The sequence below is a fragment of the Schistocerca piceifrons genome, chromosome 4, assembly GCF_021461385.2.
Source record: "Schistocerca piceifrons isolate TAMUIC-IGC-003096 chromosome 4, iqSchPice1.1, whole genome shotgun sequence".
Lineage (NCBI taxonomy): Eukaryota > Metazoa > Arthropoda > Insecta > Orthoptera > Acrididae > Schistocerca > Schistocerca piceifrons.
The window spans coordinates 262,306,248-262,319,448 of NC_060141.1; the positions used below are offsets into that span (position 1 = coordinate 262,306,248).

General features: G+C 43.4%; 1 protein-coding gene across 1 annotated transcript in view; it reads right to left on the reverse strand.

The window, feature by feature from the left end:
- Positions 1 to 2,005: 2,005 nt before the first annotated feature.
- LOC124795777 (putative serine protease K12H4.7) overlaps positions 2,006 to 13,201 on the reverse strand; it is a 73,055-nt gene continuing 61,859 nt past the window's right edge. Inside the window, exons 7-9 of the mRNA XM_047259861.1 lie at positions 9,086 to 9,218; positions 4,602 to 4,771; positions 2,006 to 2,112 (exon numbers count right to left, since the gene is read on the reverse strand). Coding sequence (XP_047115817.1) covers positions 2,006 to 2,112; positions 4,602 to 4,771; positions 9,086 to 9,218 — 410 coding nt within the window. The remainder of the gene's footprint in view (positions 2,113 to 4,601; positions 4,772 to 9,085; positions 9,219 to 13,201) is intronic.

Sequence of the window (13,201 nt, forward strand, 5' to 3'; positions counted from 1 at the left end):
GCCTTTAAAATCATTAGTACACTAAGTGTAATTCAGTCAACTCAGGTACTTTCTGTCAACCCAGGTGCTCTGTGCTAAGCAGTATTTTGCAGTAGATCGATGTTTTCTACAAGCATTGCATCTCGCTGTTGATAGTAGGTAAACAGTATCGATTTCATTAATTAGTACTAATGATGCAAAATTTCCTGTGTTCAATACAGCTGACAGAGCAGTGTACATACACAACTGTGAGTATGAATATTTTCCTTGCAACATTTTTGTTTCTTGCTAATCTGCTTTGTTTCAATGCAGTAGCAGAATTGTATAAAAACAGTTGTTTCGATTTTTGTAGGTGATATTTAGTGTGTAGGTGATATTTAGTATAATAACGTTGTACGAAGTAGTTTAATGTTCAGTTTTTAGTACCACATTAATTAGTTGAAAAGGCACCATGTATGTAATGCTGAAAGAGAGTGGAAATATAGAGTTTTCAGCTGTAGTCATGTCTTGTGTACTAACGAAAAAATCGTCAGCTTCCTTTCCTTTTCTGCACAGCGCTTCATTGCCACTACACTCGTTCACGAATTCATTGATTTGTATTTCAGTTTAATGAACACACTTACATAAACAAAGATGGTCTTGAAAACACTCTTCACACCGAAACACGAACGATGCATATGTGTACAACGCTTTCCATCGGGTTGCAAACCCTTCAGTGCTCCAGGTGACAAAATGTACACTGAAGAGCCAAAGAAACTGGCACACCTGTGTAATATCGTGTAGGGCCCCGCCGAGCACCCGGAAGTGCCGCAACATAACGTGGAATGGATTCGACTAATGTCTTTAATAGTACTGGAGAAAATTGACACCATGAACCCTGCAGGGATGTCCATAAATCCTTAAGAGTACGAGGGGGTGAAGATCTCTTCTGAACAGCACGTCGCATGACAGTGTTCATGTCTGGGGAGATTGGTGACCATCGGAAGAGTTTAAACTGTGAAGAGTGTTCCTGAAGCCACTCTGTAGCAATTGTGGACATGTGAAAAGTCGCATTGTCCTGTTGGAATTGCCCAAGTCCTTCGGAATACACAATGGACGTGAATGGATGCAGGTGTTGACACAAGATGTTTACATACGTGTCACGGGTCAGAGCCGTATCTCAACGTATCAGAGGTCCCATATCACTCCAACTACACATGCCCCACACCGTTACAGAGCCTCCACCAGCTTGAACAGTCTCCTGCTGACATGCAGGGTCCATGGATTCATGAGGTTGTTTCCATATCCGTACACGTTCAACCGCTCGATACAATTTGAAACTAGAGTCGCCCGACTAGGGAACATGTTTCCAGTTATCAACAGTGCAATGGCCAGGGCGAGGCGAAAAGCTTGGTGTCAAGCAGTCATCAAGGGTACATGAGTGGGCCTTCGGCTCCGAAAGCCAATATCGATGTTTCGTTGAATGGTTGGCACGCTGACGTTGATGTCCCAGCATTTAAATCTGTAGCAATTTGCAGAGGAGTTGCACTTCAGTCACGATGAACGATTCTCTTCAATCGTCGTTGGCGCCGTTCTCGCAGAATATCTTTCCGGCCGCAGCGGTGTCGGAGATTTTATGTTTTATCGGATTTCTGATATTCTCGGTATACACGTGAAATGGTCCTACGGGAAAATCCCCACGTCATCGCTATCTTGGATATGCTGTGTCCCATCGCTAGTGCATCGATTATAAGACCACGTTCAAACTCACTTAAATCTCGATAACCTGTCATTGTATCAGCAGTAACCGATCTAACAACTGCGCCAGACACTTGTTGTCTTACAAAGGTGTAGCCGACCGCAGCGCCGTATTCTGCCTTTTTACATATCTCTGTATGTGACTACACATGCCTATACCAGTTTCTTTGGCGGTTCAGTGCAGATGGAGAAGGGGGTAGAAAAGAAATTAAGATAGTTTTTGTTTCATAATTTATTGGTCTTAATTTAAAATTGATTTGACCAACGCTCTTGACTTGCTATGTGGGTTCTAGCTGATCCACTGGGCGACTAGCTGCGCAATCCTCTCTCGGGCTGTCGTCAGCTGTGGGATGTCCAGAAGTGACGGGGAGTACAGGTCCGAGCAGTGAGACTCGTCTGTAAACAGGAAACAACACATCAATTCGAGGACTGTAGTAGTAACACGAAACATTTGTTATCAGATATTGTGATTCGCAGTGGAACATTGGACCTCCAAGAGATTCACCAGTGCACTTTGTTGTTTGTTACGACTTTTCATTTTCCCATGTCTTAGTCAGAGATGACACTTCCCGGTCTGTAGATCTCCCACATATAACCAAAAGTCTGTCTCATTTCTTGTGTAGAGGCCTAATCGAGGGCGTTCTTTGCTGAGAATACTTCATCATCTCTGTGAGTGTCGAATTATGTACTTATCATCGAACCGTAAGTATACAGTTTGACGGTATTTTATGGTCAATAACAGTGTACGACCGGACAGTAGAAGTTGTTTGTATTTTCACATATACGCAAATTGCGTCTGCGTGCATTCAGGAGTGTTTATATATACACACATCAAAAAAAGTTTTGCATCACGTCCGTTCCGAGAGTTCCGGAAACTGCAGAGAAAATTGGAATAGAAATCAACAGATACATTGTTTCCGCCTTTTCTATTGCCCAGGAAAACCACACATTGCATGTTGTGCCACCATACAGCGATACCTTCAGAGGCGGTGATCCAGATTGCTGTACACACCGATGACTCTAAAATCCAGTAACACGTCCTCTTGCATTGATGCATGCCTGTATTCGTCATGGCATACTATCCACAAGTTCATCAAGGCACTGTTGGTCCAGATTGTCCCACTGCTCTACGGCAATTCGGCGTAGATCACTCAGAATGGTTGATGGGTCATGTCGTCCGTAAACAGCCCTTTTCAATCTATACCGAGCATGTTCGATAGGGATCATGTCTGGAAAAAATGCTGGCCACTCGAATCCTGAAGGAAGTCATTCGCAAAATGTGCACGATGGGTGCGCGAATTGTCCATGAAGACGAATACCTCACCAATATGCTGCCGATATGGTTCAATATCGGTTGGACTACGGTATTCACATATCGTACAGCTGTTACGGCGCCTTCCATGACCACCAGCGGCGTAAGTCGGCCCCACAGCAAAACAGCAGGGAACTTCCACCTTGCTGCACTCACTGGACAGTGTGTCTAAGGCGTTCAGCCTGACCGAGTTGCCTCCAAACACGTCTCCGACGATTGTCTGATTGAAGGCATATGCGACACTCATCGGTGAAGGCAACGTGATGCCAATCCTGAGCGGTCCAGGACGGCTTTTTGAAACTAAAGTAGGAAATGGAAAGGGCTGGTCGCTAAGAGCCAGACTGGTTTGCGCACTGTACAGCGAAAACGCTGAGATGTTGAACAATGATGTAAAGATCTACCTATTGTGCTTCTTCTTTTCTGTGACGTTACATCTACGAAAATAGTGAGGGTCCTGGGAAGAAGAGGCACGAGGCCTATTTTCGGACCAGCTAAGAGGACGGAGGAACTGTGTACGTTTAGGGACAATCTGGCTCTCAGGGTTCTGGAATTTGCAAAATTTCTTGAGCTGCAGAAGCTGTACTCAACGCCAAACGTACAGAAACTCGATAACATGAGAAATGATCAGTTGCTGAGCACAGTCTCACAAATAAACACAGAATAATGCGTGATGGAATTAGAATTCTGTCCCACTCTTCTACATGCTAGTATTATGTTGTTACAGAACCACTAGAAGTTAGAAAATGCGAGAACAGCTTCAACTGGAACAGCGGAAGTAATCTTAGTGACGCGTGAAAGGGAGCTCTGGACGCTGAGCAGTCGCAGAGAAGTGCTCTGGCTTGTTTACTGTCCTACGATAGCGGTGGCACTGCCAGCGCGTAAAAACATGGACAGTATATTTGGTAGCATTACGTAATGATGACGTACGCCGAACACCCTCAATCTATAGGCTATGAATAGTCACCATAACAACAACCTCGACAGTCAGTTGTTTCTGATGAGGATGACGGAGCATTTCGACTTAAGCTCGAGTTCTAACCTAAATTTGACACTGTATGTAAACTGAGAATGGTTTATGCAAGGATTTTGCCGCGAGAAACTTCGATCTCAGACAACAGAGATATTTCAGAGAATTCAGCAGAAGTTTTTCTCTGGCTTGTGAGGTATGCTGTGCGACTGTTGACCTACTTTGAAAAGTTACTGTGAGTTTCAGCTGTAGAAAAATATGTACACTCCGAATGTTAGTCTCTTGCTTCAGAGAGCTCAGTTTTGCATCCCCTCCCGTATGCATAATTTTCATCAAAAAAATCTGAGATACCCGGTACATGTTTTATGGTGAATGTATAACACGATCATACACGAATCATTAAAGTCTTATAAGATCCTGACTTGGAAGTGGGATATCGGTCGAAATTCCCTAATAGATTATGCAGCCAGAAACGGACTTCTTTTAAACATTCTAGTGCGCATTCCGAGTACGAATGTAAATTAATCACAGAACTCGGACTAAAGTTAAGCTATAGAAATGTATACAGTTAATTATATGAATACAGTGCTGGTGTGAGATACTAACACTCAATGACGATGGCTGGAGACGACTCGTTGATGTCCTCGAGGACTCCCAGTCTGTGCCACGGGTCCAGGCCGCCGTTCACGAAGGCGACGTTAGTGACGTCGGGGTTGCGACCCCCGTACAGCAAGTTGGCGTTCGTCACGCCTTCCTCCACTCGCTCCGCCGTGTACCTGAAACAGTAACATCATGGAAACGCTGTGACAAAGTTACTCGAAGGGTACCTACACTTCACCTATTCCCTATCTAAACATGATAGTTGACAAACTTCAGTTTCTAGGCGGCACATGTCTACCCCAAATCCCGGAAAGTCTGTTGTAATGTTATGAAAACGGAAAATACTAGCGGCATCTTGAAAACTGCTGACATACTGACCAAATATGTGTACAATTTGTTTGGAACCCCATAAAAGAGACTTTTGGGAACTCTGAGCACAAATATAAAGCAGAACTATGAAGTAGTACCACAACGGGATCTTCAATATCGGGAACGTATTCATTTAAAATGGAAGAGTTTGCATTAAGTTTGGTACATGTGTTTTTATGAAATCACTGAAAATACAGAACAGGTAACAAAGTTGAAAAAAAAGTGCGTTCGATCAAGCAGTCGAAGTAGGGAGCAATAGTTCAATGCTGAATGCACTATATGAGTTACTGTAGGAGCCATGTAAGAACCCAGCCTTATAAAACATATTACAAAAAAATTTGACAAACAGTTTAAGAATAATAATTGGCGATACTTCACGGAACTTCTTCCCGAAGAAAACCGATTTACCCTGTGACATGACTTGTAATTTTGAAACTATTGAAGCTTACCTGTTTGTGAAATCTATAAACGTAGACGAATACAGATCAACTTTGTAACAGTCTTTTGAAATGAAGAAGCACTTTCACTATAACAATGATTAAAAGCCACTTAAACAAATTTTTGGACAATTTTCAACAAGAAGATTTTCAAATGAATTGTTTGTATAACGTAAAACTACTCCGCGGATTAGTTGAAGCTAGATGATATCTGCATTTTGATCACACAATTAAGACTTTCACGCCGGCCAAGCGGTTCTAGGTGCTACAGTCTGGAACCACGCTACCGCTACGGTCGCAGGTTCGAATCCTGCCTTGGGAATGGGTGTGTGTGAAGTCCATAGCTTCGTTAGATTTAAGTAGTTGTAAGTTCTAGGGGACTGATGACCTCAGAAGTTAAGTCCCATAGTGCTCACAGCCATTTAAGACTTTCACGACTGATTGTCTTAGTTGCTAATGGGCCTTCTTGGTTGTAAGGTTGAAGTCTACTAAACCTGTTGTCTGGTGTCGTCCAAAGATCACATTGCCACACCATAGTCGACACCGCACATCGTTACCACAGAAGTTGGCGATGTTTCGCAATAAATCGCAATGACGAAGGGACGTACTCCTAAGGACCACGCTTCTCTCGGCACAGCAGTGCCATCCCACAGAGGTCAATATACAGCCAAGCATGGAAATACTCTGCCCAGTGTGTCACCGCAACTGAAGCAGTCAAGATTATCGAGTAAGACTGCAGCGCTATTCAAGTCTCAGATGGAAACATACTTTTCTAAGTGTTGAACATTGTACTTCCAGAGAACAGTTAGCAAGTGCATCAGGTGATACTTTAATAGCAACTGACACTTGTAGATTATCAAGCACTTCCGTGGCAAAGGATTGAATCGAGTTAAGTAATTTTTCTATTCATTCATATGGTAAAGCGAACTACTATTTCATATGTTGCGGTTCCAATGAGCCATCTCTCACAGCAATCAAAGAACCCACAGTTACGGCCAGTCGATTGTGGTTACGTCTGGTCATATCATTTTCATTCCTAGTTTCGTCCATAGCTGTGTTGGACATCTTCAAATGAACCAGGAGAACATCTGCAGATGTCCAACGCAACTGTGGACGAAATGTTAGAAACAACAAAGTTTCACAGACCATGACTGCACAGCGTGGAACATTCACACTTTCACGGGTATATATGGTCCAGAAGGATTGTACATGTCGATATCTTTACGAAACAGAGGATGAACGCCGCCAGATGCTTCTGAGAAAACATTTACATAAAATTACACAGTGGCCACAATTTTTCACTGGCGATGTTCTAATCCCGATTCGTCATCATTTCTGTACTGCTCTCACTGTTTATAGACTCAAGAATGTAACTGATCAACTAGCTTGTCTGATTTTTTAATTACGGCCGCCATCACTTTTCCAGAAGATTGTACCATTAATTTCATTTGAAGCTCAGTTGTGGCAGAGTTTTCACCTGCTTTGGCTAATGAATCTTCCGTGAGTATTGAATCTTAGACGAAATCGAAGACTTTGATTGGAGTAGAAGGGACGAGGGAAGCAAGGTTGTAGTTTGTCTCGTCGGCATTGAGGTCGGTAAATTGGGACTATAAGCTCGGGTTGGACAAAGATCACCCTTGGTTAGATAAATAAATTCTTCCAGTATTCACTAATTACCGATGGACGTTAGGCCTCTGTCACTATAAAATTTTGGATCATGAATGTGCAGCAGACCGCACATAGCAACATGAGAATGACAGAATACTCTCCGTCCTTGAAGTATAATAAACTGGTTGATGTGAGGGTGTTCCATATTTTATTCCCTAGTTGGTGTTTTCAACTGACCAGAAAAAATTCAAACTTGGCAGAAAGAGTCACAGCCCTGGGTATTCATGTTTACTTGAGTATTTTCTAGTGACTTCTCTCTGTTTCTTTATTTATCCCAAAATCCTTGAAACAAGCGCTTTATTCCTCCCCCCTCCCACCACAACCGCCACCACCACCACCTACTTCCTTTACATACTCTCACGCCCAGAGAGCACAGTGATAATACTGAAATTCAGTAGCACATGAAAGGCTGTTGGCAAAACATAGAACGACTGCTCGGCAGTGTCTCACAGATGCAAGCATGATGTTCCATCTTCCCACTTGCTAGTCATCAGGTGCGCCGCTGAAGACGGACACAAGTTTTGTTTCATTTAGTTCTCATTTCATTGCTCCATCATGAGGGCAGGCTGTCAGTTGCCTGTATTTCCCTACCAGATTTTGAAAATATTCAGTATTATCTGTAATATTCAAACCAGGTTAAAATAATAGAGTGATCTTCATAGTTTTATTGTCATGTGCAGCAGATAAATGTGCTGTTACTCTTGGTTTGTGTACGTACGTGGACGAGTGTGGTGACAAGGGTAACAGATGCCTGGTGTTGGTTTAGTAGGAGAGCTGGAAATGAGGTTATAAGTGGATTTAAATATGGAAAGAGAAACCGGAGCACAGTTAACAGAGAGGGAGAGGAAACGGAGGACTGGCTAGTAGGAAGGATTATTAGCGCAGTGTTCGAGTAAAACCATGGTCACAGCATTAAGGATATCCAGTCTACGTTGTGACACGTTCAGTGGCTTCTGTGGTGAAACTGCAAAACTCACCTCACCGTAGCGTTGCTGATTCTCTGCCACTCGACATAATCTGTTGTTTTCGGGTTGAATGAGTGATGGATTTGAATTTGTTATCCGACCTGTAGCCGGTATCACGATTCACAAGATTTTCCGCAGTGTGTATTTCCACGGACTCTTTAATAATGGAGTCTCAAAATGATGAGGCCGTTGAAAAATTGTTTCCTCGTATTCCATTGAATGCCCTGTGGAGATACACATATCGATAACAGCAGATTATGTGGTCTGAAAAAGATGAGTCCAACATCGATATGCAATACAACGCTTTTCCACGAGTTCTGCTGGTGTACTATCCTTGGTATACAAGGACAGGTCCTGGTTTTAACCTGACCTTTTAATCTGTCAGCCATTTTCCCTGTATTTAGATGGACGAGCTCCTTACGCAAACTATCTGAAATTGAAACAGTGTGTGCTCCACGCACACATGTTAGAAGCACACCTGCGTTTTATGAGAGGTGATAATAAGTTGAAGGCCAAAAACAAATATCAGTGTCAAGTGAATACCGCAGAGCTATCATTCTTCCGTTTGGCCGTAACATCCACGGAAAGCAAACAACAATCGTTCTCTGTCTCCATGGTGATCTGCATATTATTATAAATTGAGTTAAAATGATGTGATTTATCTTCTGCATAAGACTGTTCATTGACTGTATCGTCGACAGATTGTATTCTCAGAAAACGATTGTTTTAAGGACACTGATTTCAGAGCTTTCTGCTGAAACTCGTCGATCCCGACATTATACTAAAAAATATCTTGGTTGAATATGATATGATAGAGGGAAGAGTATGCGTGAACGAAGTAGTGATCTCTTCCTGATTATCAGAGACTAAAATAACTTTACAGAGATGCTCTAACATCTTACGTACGTCAACGACCACGTCTGTCGCTAGAGAAACGTGCTGTTTCAAAAGGAATGGAAATGCCTCGACGTTTAGGTACTGCGATGTTACTGGGATACTGTCTACTGAGAAGAGAAACAACCAGTCTGTAACACTGGTGGCGCATACTTACTCTGAGCCGTAAAGTAAGGCACACATGTCAGTGAAGTAAGGCAGCGTCATCCTGTTGCCGAAGGGCTGGTTGGCGGAGTCCGTGGTCTGATAGTAGCCAAACTCCGTGCAGGTCTGCCACAGCCACTGGCGCACTGAAACACAGTAGAAGTCACATTCTCTCTCCTATCAGACCACTCCAAAAGGTAAACCTCCACGCATAAACGAATAAACGGAAACCAGGTTATAATATTTGTGCGAAATACAGGAAGTAGTGCAGAATATATGGTATAGTTTTATTTCGCTGAACATAACCAGTACAAAATGAGAGATGGAAAACTACAATCTCATGTAACGTAACTCCACAAGATCCCCAGCAATCGTAACAACCATACTGTCCAGTCACATCAATGTGACCACTGCGTATGTTCGACGTCAACGTGCAATAACCACTCACAGACGGAGGTGGCAGTACTAGCAATGGAGGGTACACAGGGTGTTACAAAAAGGTACGGCCAAACTTTCAGGAAACATTCCTCACACACAAAGAAAGAAAATATGTTATGTGGACATGTGTCCGGAAACTCTTACTTTCCATGTTAGAGCTCATTTTATTACTTCTCTTCAAATCACATTAATCATGGAATGGAAACACACAGCAACAGAACGTATCAGCGTGACTTCAAACACTTTGTTACAGGAAATGTTCAAAATGTCCTCCGTTAGCGAGGATACATGCTTCCACCCTCCGTCGCATGGAATCCCTGATGCGCTGATGCAGCCCTGGAGAATGACGTATTGTATCACAGTCGTCCACAATACGAGCACGAAGAGTCTCTACATTTGGTACCGGGGTTGCGTAGACAAGAGCTTTCAAATGCCCCCATAAATGAAAGTCAAGAGGGTTGAGGTCAGGAGAGCGTGGAGGCCATGGAATTGGTCCGCCTATATCAATCCATCGTCACCGAATTTGTTGTTGAGAAGCGTACGAACACTTCGACTGAAATGTGCAGGAGATCCATCATGAATGAACCACATCTTGTGTCGTACTTGTAAAGGCACATGTTCTAGCAGCACAGGTAGAGTATCCCGTATGAAATCATGATAACGTGCTCCATTGAGCGTAGGTGGAAGAACATGGAGCCCAATCAAGACATCACCAACAATGCCTGCCCAAACGTTCACAGAAAATCTGTGTTGATGACGTGACTGCACAATTGCGTGCGGATTCTCGTCAGCCCACACATGTTGATTGTGAAAATTTACAATTTGATCACGTTGGAATGAAGCCTCATCCGTAAAGAGAACATTTGCACTGAAATGAGGATTGACACATTGTTGGATGAACCATTCGCAAAAGTGTACCCGTGGAGGCCAATCAGCTGCTGATAGTGCCTGCACACGCTGTACATGGTACGGGAACAACTGGTTCTCCCGTAGCACTCTCCATACAGTGACGTGGTCAGCGTTACCTTGTACATCAGCAACTTCTCTGACGCTGACATTAGGGTTATCGTCAACTGCACGAAGAATTGCCTCGTCCATTGCAGGTGTCCTCGTCGTTCTAGGTCTTTCCCAGTCGCGAGTCATAGACTTAGACTGGAATGTTCCGTGCTCCCTAAGACGCCGATCAATTGCTTCGAACGTCTTCCTGTCGGGACACCTTCGTTCTGGAAATCTGTCTCGATACAAACGTACCGCGCCACGACGATTGCCCCGTGCTAATCCATACATCAAATGGTCATCTGCCAACTCCGCATTTGTAAACATTGCACTGACTGCAAAACCACGGTCGTGATGAACACTAACCTGTTGATGCTACGTACTGATGTGCTTGATGCTACTATTGTAGAGCAATGAGTCACATGTCAACACAAGCACCGAAGTTAACATTACCTTCCTTCAATTGGGCCAACTGGCGGTGAATCGAGGAAGTACAGTACATACTGACGAAACTAAAATGAACTCTAACATGGAAATTAAGCGTTTCCGGACACATGTGCACATAACATATTTTCTTTATTTATGTGTGAGGAATGTTTCCTGAAAGTTTGGCCGTACCTTTTTTGTAACACGTAGGGGAGACGCGGAAAACAGCGCAGTCGTCATCGTAATGTAGAAACGGAGCGGTTTATCTGACGTCGAAAAGGACGTGATCAGCGCGGATATCGGGCCAGGTGTGTAATCATTTAGGAAACGGTTAAATCTGTAAACTGCTCGCGTGCCGCAGCGGTTTAGGTATACCGTGCATGTGAAATAACGCGATCCAAAATCGGCACCGAGGCAACTGTATTACGCCACGGGCGAAGGGGCTGAACGACGGCTGAAGAAATGTGTACGGGCGAATGGACAGGCAACTGTTGAAAAACTGACTGCCCAGATGAGTGAAGACTCTACCAATGGTGTCTCTTAGGCGACCGTTCAGTGAACGTTGCTGTTGCGTACGGGCCTCTGCAGCAGACGTCTAGTTAAGGCACTGCTGACGGCTGTGCACCGGCGACGAAGGCTGGAATTTGCACGCCAGTACTGCAAATGGACGTCCAGTGAGTGGTGACAGGTGGTCTTTTCACGTGGATCACGTTTTATGCTCCATCTGGTGCATGGTCATTGGAGTGTACGGCTTGAAACGTCTGAAAGCAAACACTCTACTACCGGGAAGGTACGTTTATGGTCTGTGAGACGTTTACGTTGCATTCCTTGAGTGATCTTGTCATTCTGGAAGCAAGAATGGATCAACGTAAGTAATCATCTATTTTTGGGGACCGTGTACACACCTACTTGCAGTTCGTTTTTCCTCGCCGCGAAGGCATCTACTAACAGGGCAATGCAACTTGAAACGCAGCTAGCAGTATACGTGCGTGGTTTGAAGAGCACCAGGATGAGTTAAGGTACTCCCCTGGCTACCAGACTCCCCGGATTTAAACCCAATCGAGGATCTGTGGGACCACCACGAGTGGGCTGATTGCGCCGTGGATCCTCAACCGAGAATGTTAGCGCAGATGATCACAGTACTGAAGTCGGCATGGCTCGACATCCCTGTCGGTACCTTCGAAAATCTAACCGACTCTCTTCCTGAACGTCTCGCGCTGAAAAAGATGGTTATTTAAACTTTTGACTAGCGGCCACATTAATGTGACTGAATAGCGTCGAGGGCTAGAGCTGCATTAATTAATTTTCCTGCTGAGCTACTGAACAATGAAGTAGAACAATTGACTTACCTGAGAGAAGTCTACGAATATTCGAGCTATAAAATTTGAGCATTGTTATCTTTTACTGAAAAATTCTGTTAAATGTTATAAAGGAAAAAGTAACAATTAAGAGCAGAAAATATTTTGGAGATCAAAGAAACGCAAAGGAATTAGAAAAGCAATATTGGCACTAAGCACAATTTTAGAAAGAATTGAGACTGACAGAAAAATTTCCCAACGTGTATTGACATTGAGAAGGCATGCGACAAAGAAGACTGGAACGCTCTATCTTGAGAACCGAACAAAACTAGAAAACAAAACCAAATTGAACGAAAAAAATTACGACCGATAAAAAGAACAACGAGTGTTGAACCCTTGATCAATGGGTGGCACTGAAATGCCATTCTACAACGCTACCGATTCAGCTGCGCTTCCCGGATTAAAAAAACTGCATAACTTTAGTAAATACAGTCCCTCGGAAAGGTTCAGAGCTGATTTTTCTTCTGTAAACTTGTGAAGAACATTAACAACAACCTGATTCACGTCACTTTTTAACGCTGTGTACGGGGCAGGAATCAGCGTCGGTCATTGTCACACTACGTATTAACAGCGGAACAATCAGTGCCCAACAGTATACAGACTGCGACAGTACATGACTTTTGAAATAAAATTACATAGCTGAAATATGATTAAGAAAAACGTAGATGACTGTTAATACATCAGAATACGTTGAAGTTTCATTTACAGTACCATAGTAATAAGATACCTAATACGCAAGTAGGACCTACTTCCAAAGCGTAACAACACCAACGTACGTGTGCTACGACTACTGACCAATCAATGCGTTTGCGTCTGTTTACATCAGGTTTGTTCTTATGATAAACAATGTATGGTACAGGTGTCTTCACGCTTATTTAAACTTCGTTCACGTTTTGCTAGGGTTTGGTTTC